The sequence below is a fragment of the Puma concolor genome, chromosome B2, assembly GCF_028749965.1.
Source record: "Puma concolor isolate L17-30 chromosome B2, mPumCon1.1.hap2, whole genome shotgun sequence".
NCBI lineage: Eukaryota > Metazoa > Chordata > Mammalia > Carnivora > Felidae > Puma > Puma concolor.
Genome location: NC_141671.1, coordinates 34,118,332 through 34,136,107, shown reverse-complemented (window position 1 = coordinate 34,136,107; position 17,776 = coordinate 34,118,332). Strand labels below are relative to the sequence as shown.

The following is a 17,776-nucleotide window of genomic DNA, read 5'->3' as shown; positions in this document are numbered from 1 at the left end:
GCCCTCTGCCGAACACCCCAGGGATGGGGATAGGTAGGGCTCAGAAGGTCTGTATGTGTGCTGAGCGGGGTAGAGGGGGACCTACCACCCACTCTCCTGGGGGCATCAACTGTCTCAGCTTCCTCACATTTGCTCAAATGTGACCTAAGGGCCGACTGCATGCTAGGTATTTCTACTGCTTTTTTGTCATGAACCCTCCCAACAAAACTGTGAGGTAGGCGTGACTCCCCTATTCTGCGGACCATGAAACTAAGGCTCAGAGCAGTTAAGCAACTTACTTGGAGCCACACAGCCAGCCAGCGGCAGAACCAGGAGCTGGACCCACAAGGACAGTGTGCTCTCTGCCCCTCCACGTCTCCTGCTTTGTGGCTGGTCGGCACCTTTGGCCTCCATAACCTGTAGGTTCTGATGACAGGCTTCCAGGAGACAGGACTGGGAGCCTGTCAGTGCTGCCCAGGCCACTGGGGGTTAAATGCTGCCCTATTCTGCTGCCTTCTGCCCTCAGCAATTTTATTGTCTCCAGAAGAAAGTTTACTTCTGCCAGTGAGCAAACACCACCTTGGCATCTGTCAGTTGGGACTGGACTGGCAGGAGGAGGGGGCCCTGCCCCAGGCCTGTGCCTCGGCCGTCTGCCTCCTCCCAGGGAGGGGGCCGCCTGGGACCCTGGCCAGAAGTCAGCTCAGCTCTGCTGAACTGGTTTTTTCTCCAGCCTTCTTGACCTGCCCCCAGCCAAGTCCCTGGAGCCACCTGCTTGCAGGTTCCCAGCTCGACCCGAACCTGGAGCGGCTTGGGGTCTTGGGCTGGGGCTGGGAGGGAGGAAAGGAAGAGGAATTAGGGGCAAGGAGTGGGGCACAGGAGCTACTCCAGAAAGGAGAGCTGTGGGGGGCTGAGGCAGGTCCCCGCTGTGTGGGTCTGCCACAGTGCACACATCCCCTTGGCAGACACACACCCATCCGGTGACACTTTGTGTGCTGACAGCAAACTTCAGAGTCCTCTTCTTCCTCCTCCTCACACCTGTCCGGCAGAACTCCCTCCAGCCTGCTATTCCCTGACCCTGCTCCCGGGACTCTGCCTGCAGTGCTCCCCGCAGCTGCATGCAAGAACCTGCACAAAAGGCAACCTCTTGTCTTTACTTGAAGGCTCTTCTGTTTGGCTAAAACCAGGGGCTTGTCACTGGAGGTGGATCTGGGGGATAAAGGACACAAGGTGGAGAACAGATCACCTGCCACCTTGACCTTTTCTCCCTGTCCAGAGGCCAAGGGGACAGCAGCAGGGGCAGGGGAGGCGGGGGGGCTGCAGTATATTTGCCTTGAATAATGGGTTTGTGTCAGGGCCCTGCCAGGCTGCCGGGCCCAGAGGGGCCTCAGAGAGACATCTGACCTGACTGGGTGAAGCCAAGGCCGGGGTGCGGGTGAGGACGTGGCGAACTGGCTGCAGAACTCCAGCCCTGGCCCAGAGGGGACCTAGCTGGGGGTGGGGAGGCTGGAGCAGGGCTTGGGCAGGGTGTGGCCCCGGCAGGACACAGCCAAGGGTCCAGAGCCTCGGTCCTGCCCACTCCCTCAAGCGATCCTCCAGGAGGAGCCCTCCCAGGGGTCCCACACAGAAATGCCGTCAGAGGACAGGCAGGACACAGAAAAACATGGCATGACCTGGTATCACACTGCAGAGAGCCTGGGACTGTGAACAACCAGGAACCACAGGCCTCGGCAGTCACTTTTACAATTTTGATTTTAAAAAACAGGGCGCCTGGGTGGCTCAGCCGGTTGAGTGTCTGACTTCGGCTCAGGTCATGATCTCACAGTTCGTGAGTTCGAGCCCCGCGTCGGGCTCCGTACTGACGGCTCGGAGCCTGGAGCCTGCTTCAGATTCTGTGTCTCCTTCTCTCTCTGCCCCTCCCCTGCCCATGCTCTGTCTCTGTCTCTCAAAAAAATAAAAAAAATTTTTTTTTTTAATTTTTTTTTTTTCAACGTTTATTTATTTTTGGGACAGAGAGAGACAGAGCATGAACAGGGGAGGGGCAGAGAGAGAGGGAGACACAGAATCGGAAACAGGCTCCAGGCTCTGAGCCATCAGCCCAGAGTCCGACGCGGGGCTCGAACTCACGGACCGCGAGATCGTGACCTGGCTGAAGTCGGACGCTTAACCGACTGCGCCACCCAGGCGCCCCAAAAAAATAAAAATTTAAAACCTGGGGGCACCTGGGTGGCTCAGTCAGTTAAGCATCCGGCTCTTGATTTCCGCTCAGGTCACAATCTCATGGTTCGTGGCACTGGGCCCCATGACTCTGATAGCACAGAGTCTGCTTGGAATTCTCTCCCCATCTGTCTCCCTCCCCTATTCATGCGTGCTCTCTCAAAATAAAAAACGTAAAAAAAAAATCCAAACCTATTTAGAGGTCAAACCTTGAACTTGAGTTTGGGACTCCCAAGTATCCCAATGCTCTTGGTCAGTGCTCATCACCAGGCACCCAGAACAGTAAGGTCACACCATCTGTCACCCTCCCTGTGCAGCAGGACCCGGGGCCCCGGAAGGTTAAGAGACCAGCCGCCAGCCCACTGGTGGTCAGCCAGGACAGCACGCAGCATGCTGGGCACCATCCCCCCTTACAGACACCCCTGCCACAGAGAACTCTCAGCTCGAGAGACACACAAGACTCAAGAGGACCACATCCAGCCAGGTTGACACAGTTCCGGATTTTATCCACAGTCGTACAATCACAACTGATATATATATATATTTGTATTTATATACCTTTAAATTACACAATCATGTACAAAACAGGTGCATTGCTGAGACCACAGCACTTCTCGGAGTTTCACAAGTGTCGGACTAATGGAGTCAGGAAGCCTAGGGCAGCAGATGGCGGGCGGCAGGGCAGCCCTGGTCCCTTGCAGAGCCGGGCTGCAGAACGGTGGTTAACTGGGGACAAAACACATTAGTCGCCGAGCCCCACAGGGCGGGCCCGTGCAGCATTGAGGGTGTGGGTAGGGGGCTACAGGAGGTGGTGGGCGCGGCGGGGGCTCGGTGGTGAGTGCCCTGACACCAGCACTGACAGGCGGGGCCAGGCCCCTAGAGCTCGGGGGAGGGGGGGGGACCGCCAGGTAGGAGACCCTCCGTCTCCGGGGTCCTGAGGAGCCTGGGGACCGAGGGAGACTGGTCCCAAACTGGGCCGTGGAGGTGGTTGCTCAGAAAGGACGGGATTTCAAGTCCCTGCCCCGGGGGTGGGCAGCTGGAGTGCTGAAGGGGACAGGTCTGGGGTCCAGCCAGGACCACAGACCCTCCCCAGGTGCTAGAAAGCCACTGGCACAGAGAGGGGGAGCCCAGGCCCCAAGGCGCAGATGTGCCAGTTTGCTGCCTTCCAAGGGTGGTGAGGGGCAGAGGCCTCAACCCCAACTCCCCCACCTGGAGGAGAGACCCAAGAGGGTTTTGTTCTGGAACTGGGAGGGCGGAGGGCTTCCAAAATCTTGCTTCAGGCTCCGAGGGGGCCTAGGGCACATCTCAGGCTGCAGCGGATGCCCAGAGAGCAGACAGTGACAGGAAATGGCGTGCTGGGGGTGGGGAGTCTGCCTGTCCCTGGGGGTGCCATCATCCCCCCCCTCCAACTCCCCTGGCCCAGTTCAGGCCCCTGCCAGAGTCTCCCAGGATCTCTGCACTGTGAACAAGGGTCAGGGCCTGGAGGATGGGGTCCATGGCCTAATAGTAGACTGTCGGGGGAAGGAGCAGGGAGCAAAAGAGGACTGAGGGGTGCCAGAGGGCTGGGTATCCCACTGTCTTTACCTGGAGGCCGGGAGGGAGGACGGCGGGGGGCGGGGGGCAGGTGCTGTGGAAGGGGGTGGGTGTCTGCAGCGCTGAGGCCCAGAAGCAGGGCTCTGCCGGCGCTACCGGAAGTCCCAAGGCCTCACCCTTGAGGCTCCCAAGAGATCCTTCTTCCAGCCATGTCCTCCCACCTCGAGGTTTTGTCCTGCCCTGGTCTGTTTCCCCGAGCCTCCCAGGGGCCCCCACATATGGGAGAGGCTGGTACCTGGTACTAGTATTTAGTAACCCAACACAGCTTTCCTTCACCAAACACAGGAAACACTCCAGCTCTGGGCAAGCCTTTTGCCTCCCCCCACCCCCAAATGTCCTTTAACTGCTACCCAGGCTTAGACATAAGGAGGGGCTGCCAGCAGGGGGGATGCCGCTCCAAGGGCAAGGGCGGCTCCAAGGGCAGGGGCTGATTGAGGAGGAGGGGACAAGGAAGAAAGGGTGACTGTCCTGCCCCTGAGGGCCCGGGCCCCTCCCTCCTGCCAAACCCCTGTCTTTCCCATTGGCTGCAGTGTCCCTGATGGTGCCAGGCTGGAAGCTCCCTCAGACACCGCCCCCCCTCCCCCAGTGTCTTCCCAGACAGGCGAGAGAGGGGAAGGGCAGGATGGGAGGCCACAAGGCTTAGTCTCCTGCAGGCTGGCCGAGCCTAGTGCAACTAGGGCTTCAGATGGACATGGAGGGAGGAAGGCGGGTGGGCAAGGTGCCCTCCCCCCCCCCCCCCAGGAAATGGGAGGAGGCTGCTACAGTTGCCGGCTTTCCCCCGGGCTTTGAGGCCCCTCCCCCTGCCTGAGGACTCATGAGATGGAGGCAGGGTCTCCGCAGGTGACCAAGAGGTATGGCCCTGAGGAAGAGCCTGCGCCCAAAAGGCCAACAGCTGGAAAGAAGGACCCCAGCAGGGTCTTGGTCCCTCAGCTGAGCCTCACCCCAGTGACACTGTCCTCAACTCCAGCTCACCCCTGGTCATGTCTGGGGGAGTCCAGGGATCCCGGGAAGCATCTAGGGGAGAAGAGAATGACGGTTCCTCCTCCAGCCCCACCAGTCATTAGGGGCGAGGCCAGGACAAGAAGGGCACTCCCCGGGGCAAAGTGGAAGACTAAAGACTGGGAGGCCCCCCTTCCCTGGGGTCTGGAGGGGAGGCCTTTGAGAGTAGGGTGGTGGAGAGAAGGGAGCATCGTGAGGCAGGAAGAGGTCAGAAAACCGAGCCCAGAGAAGAGGAGGGGGACGGGTGCTGGCAGCCTGGGGTGGGGGTGAGGGGTGTAGTCTGGGGGAGTGAGGCAGGAGAGAAGGGTCCGGGAGACATCCCTCAGGGCTCAGGAGACTCTTTGGTGGGATCTGAAGAGCAATGTTGGAACGTCTCTGTTGGGCTAAGTACTAGGACCCTCGCCTACCCTGGGGCCATCACCCCAAGTCCCACCACTGCCCTGGCCTCCAGGCAGCCCTGCAAATGCTTCTGTCTCTGTATTTTTTGTTTTGTTCTGTTTTGACTTTTAAAAAAATAAAAGCTTGATCGGAAAATATGTCTGGAACTCTATGGCGAGGGAAGAGGGACAAGAGAGAGAAGGGAGGGGAGGTGGCGGGTGAGGAGTGAGGGGTGGTGTGAAGGGGAGCAGGGCAGCTAGATGGCCTCCACGTAGTTGGCGGGATAGAGGCCCAGCTGCCCACTGTCCAGCCGCCCGCGGCACCATCCCTGCTCGTCCTCCTCGCCCAGCTTGGTGAGCTCATCTCCTAGGAAGGGGACACAGAGGAACTCATTGACGGGGGGGTGGGGGGGGGGATGGGGACGCTTAGAGAGAGTTTAGGTAAGCCCTCCAATACTATTATTCTAGGCCCACCCCAATGCCCTCCCATGACTGCCCCAAGCTCACTCTGAAGATCAGCCCCAGCCACACCCCCACACCCAAACACCTAACCTGGTGCTGCCCCCAGCCAAACAGCTAATCTGGGTCTCGGTCCTGCCTCCCAAGCCCAGGCCCCGCCTCTGGCTCCCTTTTTCTAATCCTGTCCCTTCTCCAGGCAGCCCCAGCCCTCAGGCCCCGCCCCCACCCTATTCTCAAGTGCCGACTCCACCCCTGGCACCCGGTTGCCGCTCTCAGGCCCTGCCCTTGCACCCTAATTCGAGTCTTAGCCCAGGGGCCAGGACCACCCTCCAGGTTTGGCCCCGCCCACGCACAAGGCCCCGCCCCCAGCCGCGTTCCCAGCAAATCCGGGCGTCTCCTGCCTTCACGCCCCACCCCCCCAGCCCAGCCCAGCCCACCATACCAGCCTTGAAGCTGAGCTCGTCCTGCTCCTGGCCGTCGTAGTCATAGAGCGCCCGCACACGCACTCCCTTGGCGTCGTCCTCGAAGGGGTTGGAGCCCCCATTGGCCTCACTGCCCCCAAATGGGTTCCCGCTCTCGTCGTCCGACCATTCGGTTGCATAAGGCTGGCCCCTGTCGTAGCTGCTAACGCTGAAACACAGCGAGGGGACCCAGCATGAACTGCCCCCTCCTCCAATCAAAGCCCTGGCCCCAAATTTCACGAAGACTGGAACAGGGATGGGCCTGGTAAGAGGGGCTCCCGGGCCAGCGACCCTCACTGACAGCTCTTTGGACAAACGTGAGTCAGGACTATTAGCATTATTACTCAGACCTTGAGTGAGGGGGTGCTGAAGGGGGACCCCTGAAAACATCTGACCCATCATCTTAGAGGGGCACTAGTGGTTAATGAGCTTGACCTCTTGGACATCATATCCTGGCTCTGAGGCTTACTAACTAGCTATGTGACGTTGGGCAAGGCGCTTAATCTCTCTGGGTTTCAGTTTCTCCATCGGCAAAATGGGACTCTAAACACTTCTCAGAATGTTGGGAGGCTTCAGTGGGTTAATATATGGCACATGCTTACAACAGTGCCTGGCACACAGTAGGTGCTCTCAAAGGATGACCCACCACTACCTTTGAGAGGACCACGGGGTTGCCGTGATTTAGATCATTCCTCGTCTTCTGAGGTAAAACTCATGTGCCCCAGTTTGTGGGCCCCTCTGGCCCCCAGGAAGCTCCCCAGGAGGCACTCACCTGCCACGGTCCCCAGCCTGGGATGTGGACTCCACCACTCCAGTGGCATTGGTCAGCGTCACCCCCTCTGCCTTCTTGGGCTGCTTTTCTTTCTTGGTGGCGGTGTGAGGGAGGTCTGGGTTCCACTCCTGGTGGGCACCAGGGGAGCAGTGAGGCAGGGGGGCTGCCCCCTGAGATCCCTTCCAGCCTTCTCTGTCTTCCCTTCCCCATCCCCACACCTCCTCACCTCAAACTGGGGCCAGTTCATGGGCATGCCGGGGCCGCTGGTGCTGCGGAACCATCTGAGGTCATCCTGGGCGTCAGCCCCCCGAATAGCCTGCTCCAGCTCCCGGTACACGTGGACATAGCTGTGCACAGGGGAGATCAGGAGTTGGGGGCCAAGGTGCACCATGGCCCCTTCTCATCCTGGCCAGAGGATGAGCCCATTCAGGGGACCAGGGTCCCTCTCAATGGCCAGAGGGAGCCCATTCAGGGGACCAGGGTGCTGGCATGCCCCCAGCTAGGAATCAGCTGGGAGCAATCTCCTTGTGGTCAGCTCCAGCAGGCACCCTCCCCTATCGTCACCTTAGCCACAAATCCATCCATCCAAGCGCATTTCTCTAGTGCCTAATCTGTGTTGACTTGCACCCAGGCGGCCACTGTATTTGGCGCCTCTTCCTTCTTGGCCCCTGCGGCTCTGCCCACCCTTCCTGTTCCAATAACATGGGGCCCAGCATGCCTGGCACACCATTTCTCCCCTCTGCTGTGGGTGCCTGTGCCCACCACGCTGCCACGCCCAGCTACCTGCTATTCTCGGCAAGGTTGAGGTGACGTTTGATGTCCAGCAGCACCTCCTTGAGGAAGACCAGCCGCTTTTCCTCAAACTGCTGGCACTGTTCAAACACCTGCTCCATGCTCTCCATGTACTGGGGTGTGGTCTTGCCCACGTCATCCAGCACCTTCTCATACTTCTCCTGCATCTACAGGCCCCAGGGCAAAGGAAGGGTGAGAGCCAGGCCTGCAGCTCCCGGCCACCCCCGACTCCACCCCTCGGACCCCAGCCCGTCGGCACCTTCTGTACATCCTGCTTGCACTTGTCCACTTTGTCCTGCAGCTTCTTCTGCTGCTCGGGCGTGACCGACTGCTCCGTCTTGCTATTCATCTCCCGGGTCATGGCCAGCTTCTCCTCTTTGCAGGCCAGATGGTAAGCCTTCTTTGCTGCCTCCAGCTGTGGGGACAGGGGGAGGGGAGGTACAGCTCCTGCTTGTAAGCAGGAACCGATGTGGTCGCTCATCAAGCCCTCCCACCTGCCGGGAGCAGTGGACACACGTTCCTAAGAGGCAGGAGGGGTGCAGGCCCTAGCTCCAGGTATGGGGAGCAGGGCCCACCCATGCGTGGATGTATCCCCATCTGGCACTGCCTGCTGCCCCTACGGACGCCCTCCCTTTGGGCACTGAGGTGCCCGCCCCACCTGTGGATATTTCTTCCTACGAGGCTGTGGGGCTCCCAGCGGGCGGTGCACTGCCCGCCCCATCTGTTGAGTCTCTCCCTCTGATCAGATCGTCCCTCTGAGCTCAGCTGCCCACCCTTGACCCTTCTGCAGCAGCCACCCACTGGGCACCTCCTTCATCTTCTTGGCCCAGGGCTTCTGGGCCTTGCGGAAGCCGTCCTCAGCCTCCTTGGTCTCCTTGAAGCCGCCCATGATCTGCTTGTGATAGGCATCCTTCTGCCAGTTCTTGACCTTCTCCAGGTCCTCGTTCAGCAGGTTGTTCTTCACTTCCTGGTGCAGTTCGCTCACCTTGTCCGCCTCCGTCATGATGGCACCCCAGGCCCGCTCCAGGCTGCCATACTGTGGGCCTGAGGAAATGGTCATGGGGTCACGAGGCCCTCATCGCCCCCTGCCCAGAGGCCTCCTTCATGCCTCTTTTCTCTGACGCTTTCCCCATACACGCCATGGGCGCAGAAATGCCCTCCTCTGCCCTCTTTATAGTTTTTCCTGTCCTTCAGGGCCCAACTACCTCCTCTGGGAAGCCTTCTCTGACTGCTCTATTCTCTCAGACTTCGGCCTGCAGCCCTCACAGAATTCTTCTTATAGCATCTACCTCTGTGCCTACTGCCTATCTTCTCCTGTCAACCCGTGAGTCCCATGGGGGGCAGCCTGCACCCCGTGAGTTCTCACAAGCCCAGCACAGCACCAGGCACACAGTAGGTGCTTCAGGAATGTTGACTGTTACAACCGAAGAACCAGCTGGTGACAGATGCCAAGAGGCCACCGGGACCAGTCATGCCAGTCATTTGTTCCTCTGTGTATTGGGGATCAACTCTGTGCCAGGCACTGTGCTGGGCAGTGTGGGCTCAGCCCCTGCCCTCATGGGGTTTAGAGACTCGTGGAAGAGAAAAAAAATGTTAACAAATACATGTAAACCCCAAGCTGAAATTGTTCTAGATTGAAGGAATTGAGAGCCAGGACAACTAAATGCGGTAATGTGATTCTGGATTGGCTCCCAGACCAGCACAAACAAATTTGCATATGGGTGATATTAAATGTCCCGAATTTGATAGTTGAACTATGGCTATGTAAGCAAATGTTCTTACTCTTGGGAGATACGTGAAGGATTTAGAGTAAAGTGGCATGCGTCCCACTTACACGATTCAGAACACATATGCACAATGGAAAGAGGAACCGGGAAAACAAATGTAGTAAAATTTTAACTGGCGAATCTGGTTGAAGACTAGAGTTCTCTCTACTATTCTTGCAACTTTTCCCTAAGTTAAAATTATTTTGAAATAAAAAGGTTGTTTTGTTTTGTTCTGTTTAATCCAACCTAAAATTGTACAAAGTCGTGTTGAACAGGGACAGGGAAGACCTGGCTTGGTTTGGGAGGGTCAGAGTGCAGTGTGGGGACGGTGCCTCCAAAGGGCCCGTGGCCCGGGGGGTGCAAGTGCATCTAGGTGGCTGGGCGCTCCCAGAACCCGGGCCTGTGGGGAGCCCGTTAGGGCCTGGGCGAGGCGCACAGGGTGGGCATGGGGGCACCTTTCTCGATGAGCTGGCGCCAGCGCTTGGCCCAGTCGGTGAGCTGCTGCGCGTACGCCTTCTCGATCTTGGCGCGCTCCTGCACGCAGTTCATCAGGTCGTTGCACAGGCGGTGTCCGTCATCGATGCGCTTCACCGTCCGCTTGTAGTTCCCCACCTGGCGGCCAAGGAGCGAGCACGACTTCCGCGGGCTCCCCGCCTCCCCGCCCCGCCCGCCCAGGACACCGCGTCCTGCAGGGGGCGCCCGCCACGGCCACCTTCCCACCTTCGCCGCCTGGCCGCCCCGCGGGAGCGCACTGGGGGCTCCCCACCCTCTCATTTTCGGGGGCCCCAGCACCCTGCATCATACCCGACACTCCCTCACCCCACTTAAACATAATTTCCTCGCTGCCACAAAGTGCGGGATTTTGATCATTTGGACCCAGACTAGAATGAATTATTCATCTTGTTCTTGTGAGCTCAATGTATCATATTTATAGAGTCATGTAAGTGTTGAGTTGAGCTGCAGCTTCTTGACATAATATTATGTTTTGTAGACATCTCATTAAACACTTATTAATTTAGGTTTGGCAGTTCTCACTTTGGGTTTTGGAAGCCAATCGAAACATTTTATTTCTTGGTCTCAAATAGTTTGGGAGGCTCCTGAAACGCTGGCTCTAGTCTTGCCTCCACGTCTTTGTTGCTGGGGGGGGGGGGGGAGGGGCGGTCTTCGGGAACGCATGCCACAGGGTAAGGGCAGGGGGCAGCTGTAAAAGCCTGTGTAAGCTGTAGAGCTCTGTACCTGCCTTCGTGAAGCGTCAGGCCTCTGAGCGAAGCCCCCAGAGCAGACGGTCAGGAGGGGTCCTGTTCCACATCATGAAACTATAGGATCTCTCCGGGTGCAGGTGTGGGGCCGAGGGGCTCTGGGCTTGGTGGGCAGTGGCCTTACCCCACTTCATGGCTACAGCCGGCCCACTGAACACCAAGGGCTTTGGAGGGACCCGAGGGGCTGGGGAGCAAGCCCTGAGGTTGTGGGTGGGTGGGAGCCTGGGCCGCCACAAGGCCAGGCTGTCTGGTCCCCAGGACCTGGGGAGCATCAAAGCCTCACCTCCCAGAAGCTGTCAGTGGTCTCCTCCGGAGCTAGCGAGGCCTCGTCGTAGGAGCCGGACATGGTGCAGCCGAGGGGGGGGGGGACAGGTGGGAGTGCAGCGGTGGTCAGCAGGCTGGGCTGTTCATGCGCTGGGAGGGCAGGAGAGAGATCCCTGCAGAAGGGCGAAGCGCCCCACGGGCCCCGTTCTAGGCCTGGGCCCCCAACTTGCTGTGAGGATGAGGGCTCCACAGGCTTGAGCCTTGCACTGGGATGGGGACTTCCTGTCCGGGGACTGGCTCACCGTCCCTAGGGTAACCCCAAGAGTCACCTTGTGGCACCCCTCGTGCGCCGCCCCCCAACCTCTCCTCCACGAGCCCTCCACTCCATATCCTCGCCCTCCCTCTCCCCCAAATCCATCCTCCAGCTCCAGTGTGGCACCTCTTCTCAAAAGCCTGCCCCCACCACCAGAACCAAGGCACGCACAACTGTTTTCGTGCTCCTGGAGTCGGTGCTAAAAGTTAGAGCCCCCCGATTACATATTTGCTTTATATAAACCTGCAGTTTGCCTCATAGACACACATGGCTTCTCAAAGCCAGCAATGAGGCTAGTCTTTAGGCATGTCTGCACCCCCTCCCCAGGGCCTGGCACCCTGTAGGGCCCACTTGAGGCTCAATGAACCCCAGCTGGCTTCTCAATCTGCCCACGTTGGCATTGACCCCACCCTGATCCACCCAAACCCTTGCACCAGGCCAAATAGCAACCCCCAAGCTCTCCCACCCAGCAGAGTCCCTGGTCTCAGCCCCGAGAACCTCCCCAAATCCCTTACCCGGAGCCCGGGCCTGAGTGCCCTGGGAAGCTGGCAACACAGCTTCCTCCCATCTCTGGTCCAGGCTGGGCCCCTGTAAATCGCTCTTTTGGCTGCCCTGATGCCCAGCTTCAAAAGCCTCCATTAGCCACTTACATGTCTCCTTACGAGTCCCAGACATGTGGCTTCCCGCCCTACAGGTCAGACCACTGTGATCTGTGTGAGTATCGGAGCGGCTACGTGTGGCCTGGATCTGTCGGCAGGCATCACGGCTGTCCAATCTAGGCCGTGTGCTGCCCCAGGGCTGGGGACGCTGCCCGATTCCCATCCCCCATCCAGGCCTCACTGCCACCCCACGCAAGAATAGCTCAGTAGTCAGGAGACAGAGCCCAGAGGGCCAGGCACCTGGTCTTCAAAGGGGCAGTGAGGCCTGCCAGCCTCAGACAGGGGACGCCCGGGGGGATGCTTCCCTGTCTCTGCACTGCAGTCTCAGGGACCCTGCCCAATGAGGATACTGGGGAGGGCCGGCCTCTGGAAAATTCAGTCCAACCTGGGGGCTCAGGGGATGCCCAGCCCTTATAGCAGCTGACCTTCAGGCCCGGGGCAAATGGCACCAACACGCGAGGATCCTTGGTCAAGGATATCCCTCCCCTCTCTGGCCTCAGTCTCCCTATCTGTCCAGGGCCCTGTTCCCCAGTGCTGCCTCCTCCTTGCTCCCCCTACGCACTAAGGAGATTTTGTTCCTTTCCCCTTAGCAAAACCTCAGACTTCCCCACAAACTCGTGCATGGTGGGGGCGGGTAGGAGGAAAGTTGCTTAGAATTCATCAAGGGGCAAAGAAACGTGTCTGAATTTTTTTTCCTTCTGAATTGGGCACTGTTCGCTTACAAGGCAGTACTCCCCTCACGAAGAGCACTGCATGTAGACATGGGAAAGCAAAAGGCAGGGATATTTAATGAAGGACTCTCAGCCAGGTTAGGTAAGTATCCCTGGGGCCAGAGCCCCACCTAGAACACGTAAAGTCATACAGAACTATGCTCTTCGGGATCCAGATAAAGCACGGCCATCAGCAGGGCGGCGGTGGGAGCAGGGGGTGAGGGTGCAGGCGTGTCTGCATGAGAGTCCACCTCAGGAAGTGGGGAAGTGACTTGATTAGCCTTGACTAGGGGATGGGGGATGTGACGGCGTCTCCTCTCCCCACTCCAGAGGCACACCTCCCTCGCCCCGCAATGCTGCTCCCAGGAAGTCACCTTCCAGCCAGCGGGGCAAACCGATGACGCCTAATTTCATGTGCTGCAGCCCTACTTGTAAAAGCCAAAGGCTGGACACATCCCAGATGCTCGTCCAGGGGACTGCGTAAGTAAATGATGGTGCAGGCGTGCCAGGGAACACTCCCCAAGCTGTGGCACTGCAACAAACCAAGAAGGGTGCAGAACAGTGAGCCTGCAGATGCTTCCATTTGTATAGGAGGAAATACATATGCAAGGAACACTTCTGGAAAGCTGTTAGTGGTGGCTGCCTTCGGGGAACTGGGTGGCTGGAGGACATGATGGGAAGGAGATTTTTAAGTCGGTCCTTTATGCCTTTTAAATTTTGCCTTGTGTGCATAAATTGCACTTTTTTTTTTGTTTGTTTGTTTTTAAAACCTTCCGGCCCCTGTCGAGGAGGAGAGCTGAGGGATCTGAGAGCCAGGACCCAAAGGGCGCTGGAAATACAGGGCAAGGGGACAGTACAGCTAAGACCTGGTGTGTCAGGCTAGACGGGAATACACAATGGTGGAGACCAATCTCCACTTTGTCCAGACCTGGGGGGAGCGGGGAGGACTTGCTGGGGTCCCTCCCGCAGTGCAGGCAAGTCACGGGTCTCCGGGGTCCCAGCTGAGGTGGCACATATAACAGAAATAGCTCTAGCCTTGGGGGTCCCTGCTCTGTCACCAAACTGCTGTGTGACCCTAGGCAATTCACGTGACTTTGTTGGGCCTGCTGGGAAATGAGGATGATATCAGTAGCTGCCATCACTGAAAACGGTGCATCTCCTAGAGTCAGGAAGCCGGTGTGGCCGGCATCTGTTGTGCCCGTGGGCAAGCGCGATAGGCTCTTAGAAGTACCCACCAAATGGGCACGATGCCCGTCTGACTTTTCTCCCCAGTGGCTGTAAAGCTATCGTGGCCCTGCAAGCCCTTTATCATTGATAATAATAACTGGCATTTATGGAGCACATACTTGGTGCCAAGGACCATTCATGTGTCTTAACTCATCAAATCCTGCCAGCAACCCTAGACGGCAGGTGCTACTATGGCCCCCACGTTTCAGAGAGAGCCCAGAGGCTGGGATGGAACTGAAAGAGCTTGTCGACTCTCATTACTGATTTGTCACCATTGCTGGAGAGGGGGCGGTAGTCCCACAGGGAGGGAGGGAGGCTGCTGTTGTAGAGCCAGGGAAGGGGCCGGGTCTTTCTCGCCCACAAAGATGGTGTAGCCCTCAGCATGCTGAACAGGGGGCACGGCCTCTGCTCCAGCCCTACCACTTACCAGGGGGATCTCAGTCGAGTCCTGTCACGAGGCCTGTTTTTCTAACTCACATGATGGGAAAACAATACTCGAGTCTCATGTGACACTCAAGTGATAAAAGGGTAGTAAGCTCTTATTGAAACATATAGACCGTTATGGAAGTGTGAAGTTTTCATGTTGGCCTTGACCTTTCCTCTAGGCAGAGAGGAGCCCCAGGGTGAAAGGGGTCCCTCCTCAGGCCCCAGCTGCCCTGGAGGGTGGGGGCCTCGGTCATGTTCTGTCTGCCCCTGGCTTGAATAAGGGACAGAGGAATTAAGAGCATAAGCCCAGAGAGGGCAGGCCTGCTGCGGCCAAAGGCGGCATGTGGATTCCCACATTGCGAGCTACTAACAGTCACAGGCCTTGAAGTCACCCTAGCCCTTTTCACTTCCGACCACCAGCCAACCCATCAGCAGATCCTCTGCTCTCAACCACCCTGGTCCCACCCTCATCACTGTCCCCAGTGGCCTCTTCACTGGCCTTCCTGCCTCTGACTTTGTGTCCCTCACCTCCGCTCCCACTCCAGTCTGTTCCCTGCTATAGCAGCCAGGGGGACGCTGCTAATACCTAGGTCAGATCCCACTACTGCCCTTCTCAGAATCCTCTTGTGACTCCCCACTTCCTCCAAGTAAAAGTCTAATTCCTTCCCGGGAGGCCCTGCAACTCCTCCTGCTCCATCAACCTCCTTGCTGTTGTAACCCCAGGGCCTTTGCACTTGCTAGGAATGCCACCCCCCCACACACAGATTTCCAGGTCTGCTCAAATGTCATGACCTTCCCTTATCTAACTTGACACTCTTTCCCACCCTCCAGCATTCTCCTCTCTTTCCTCTCTTTATTGTTCTTTCTCCACAGCACATGTTACCATATGCCAGGCTCCCAACATTACAGCATTCATCATATTTGTGTCTTCTTCTCTCACTGTAATGTCGGCTTGCTAAGATCAGTGGTTTTTGTCTGTCTGGTTCTCTGCTGTATTTCCAGCATCCAGAGCAGTGCCTGACACATAGTTAAGTGCACAGTATGTTTCTGTCGAATGAATGAAAGCACATTCTATTCATTCATTAAATGGCAGAAACACTGAATTCTGTACCTCAGAGCCAAACATAGTCCCCTGCATACAGTAGGTGCTCAATATATGTTGATAATGATGGTGACAGAACCAAAAGCCAGACTCTCACAACAGGAGGGCTCCCAGATCCCACCTGTCCTCTGTTCCCAGGCCCTGTGCTTCTCCTGGTATCCCCTTCCTGTCCTCTAGGCCAACCCTCAGGGTCCAGTTCCAGAGTCTCTTCCTCCCTGATCCCCTATGACGATTCTGCCCTCAGGGTGGCGCACTCCCTCCTCAGGGAGCCACAGTCCACAGACAGAAGAGGCTGTTCCAGGGGCGCTCAGTCAGTTAAGCGTCCGACTTCGGCTCAGGTCATGATCTCACAGCTTGTGAGTTCAAACCCCGCATCAGGCTCTGTGCTGACAGCTCAGAGCCTGGAGCTTCTTCAGATTCTGTGTCTTTCTCTCGCTCTCTGCCCCTCCCCCACTCATACTCTGTCTCTGTCTCTCAAAAATAAATAAACATGAAAAAAAATTTTTTTAAAAAGAAGAGGCTGGGGGCGCCTGGGTGGCGCAGTCGGTTAAGCGTCCGACTTCAGCCAGGTCACGATCTCGCGGTCCGTGAGTTCGAGCCCCGCGTCGGGCTCTGGGCTGATGGCTCAGAGCCTGGAGCCTGTTTCTGATTCTGTGTCTCCCTCTCTCTCTGCCCCTCCCCCGTTCATGCTCTGTCTCTCTCTGTCCCAAAAAAATAAATAAACGTTAAAAAAAAAATTTTTTTTTAAATAAAAAAAAAAAAAAAGAAGAGGCTGTTCCATTATCCCTCTCTTCACTCTCCCTGTATATCAATAATGACACCATTATTGAGTACCTGCTATGTGCCAGCCTCTTCGTGCACTGTATCCCCCAGCCCCCGTCCTCACCACAGCCCACGGAGATGGGCAGTGACTCCCCTGCCTTCTCTGAGACTCGGAGAGGTGAAATGACCTGTCTAAGGTCTCACGGCAGGAAGAACACAGAGTCAGATCCAGACCCGGGGATGAGTCCTTCCCCTGCCCTCCCCGCCCCCACCACCAGCTGTCCCGGGGCAGAGCAGCACTCCGTGGGTGTCACCCAGGCCCCCCCCCCCCCCCCCCCCCCCCCCGGGCCTAAGACATTCTCCCAAGGGAGCGGCTCAGCTCAAACCTGGGCGGGGCCATGGGAAGCCAGAACCGCCTCCTCCCTCACCCAGGGTGGGTCTCAGGCCCCACGAGCGAACATTCCTGGCTGTAGCCCTGCTCCTCACGTTAGCCCGAGACAGACGGGCTCACCGTGCCTGACCTGGGGCCACGCCGGGACTCTTGCCAGCCTCTCCTGGGGCTTCAGCTGCAGCAGGAGGGCTCAGGGTCAGCTGTATCGTGCTGTCCTTCTCCTCCTCCTCCCTGTGATGCATACCCCCTTCCTCACTCCAGTTTCTGCCGCTTGGCTCACACCTTCCCTCCTGCCCTGGGATGCAGCTGTCCTATCGCTCATCACTCCCCAAACCAAAATAACCCTGCTTCCCCGAAGGGCCAACTCAGCCCCACCCCCTCCAAGAAGCCTTCCCTGAATACCCCAGCCCTCACCTATCTCACCCCTACACCCTGGTGCAGTTCTTGGTCACACCCTGCCAGGAAGCGCACCTTGCTGGTTCTCTCCCGACGCGCAGAGGAAATCCTGCTATATTAGCACGGTGGTTTGAGAGCGCTGCCTGTGGGGCCAGACAGAACAACCGAGTTCAAAACCCGGCTTTGCCACTTGCTGGCTGTGCGACCTCGGTAAGTTGCTTACATGCTCTGTGCCTCAGTTTCCCCATCGGCAAAATGAAGGTGATGATACCAGCTACCCCATGGGGTTATGGTGCCAGAAGCATTATTGTCACAGGTATTACTGCCTATGCTTCTTCCAAAGCAGGAGACCCTCAGCTCCCTGGATGACTTCACACCCCCTTCTCCTCTCTGTGGGCTAACACCCCCGTAGACCTTTCCTGAAGACTGACTTGTGTCCCCACCAAACCCAAATGTTAATATTTTACCCTCCTCCCCAACGTGACTGTGTTTAGAGATAGGGTTTTGAGGAGGTGATTAAGGTTAAATAATGTCATAACGGTGGGATCCCGATCTAATAAGATTGGTGTCCTTATAAGAAGAAAAGAGAGATCCGCTTTCTCCCTACATGCCCGCACTGAGGAGAGTCCATGGGGGGACACAGCGAGAAGGCAGCCAACTGCAAACCAGGAAGAAAGGCTCACCAGGAACCCAATAGGCCAGTACCCTGACCTTGGACTTCTGGCCTCTGGAACTATGAGAAATAGATACCCATTGTTTAAGCCCCGCCACCCCCCAACCAGTCTATGGTATTTTGTTAGGGCAACCTGAGCTAAGACACCCTTCCAATAGCCTTCTGTGACTCACCTGGGACCC

The 17,776-nt window shown here is 57.4% G+C and overlaps 1 protein-coding gene across 5 annotated transcripts in view; it reads right to left on the bottom strand.

The window, feature by feature from the left end:
- Positions 1-2,673: 2,673 nt before the first annotated feature.
- Positions 2,674-17,776, bottom strand: part of PACSIN1 (protein kinase C and casein kinase substrate in neurons 1) — a 57,162-nt gene continuing 42,059 nt past the window's right edge. For 3 of the 5 annotated variants that reach the window (XM_086706633.1, XM_086706636.1, XM_086706634.1), the window contains exons 2-10: positions 10,955-11,085; positions 9,868-10,024; positions 8,455-8,690; positions 7,906-8,061; positions 7,638-7,813; positions 7,081-7,201; positions 6,855-6,982; positions 6,064-6,251; positions 2,674-5,529 (exon numbers count right to left, since the gene is read on the bottom strand). In XM_086706633.1, coding sequence (XP_086562759.1) covers positions 5,420-5,529; positions 6,064-6,251; positions 6,855-6,982; positions 7,081-7,201; positions 7,638-7,813; positions 7,906-8,061; positions 8,455-8,690; positions 9,868-10,024; positions 10,955-11,017 — 1,335 coding nt within the window. In that variant the 5' untranslated portion in view covers positions 11,018-11,085 and the 3' untranslated portion in view covers positions 2,674-5,419. Of the gene's footprint in view, positions 5,530-6,063; positions 6,252-6,854; positions 6,983-7,080; positions 7,202-7,637; positions 7,814-7,905; positions 8,062-8,454; positions 8,691-9,867; positions 10,025-10,954; positions 11,109-17,776 lie in introns of all 5 variants that reach the window. The other 2 variants (XM_086706632.1, XM_086706635.1) reach the window with 1 other exon arrangement.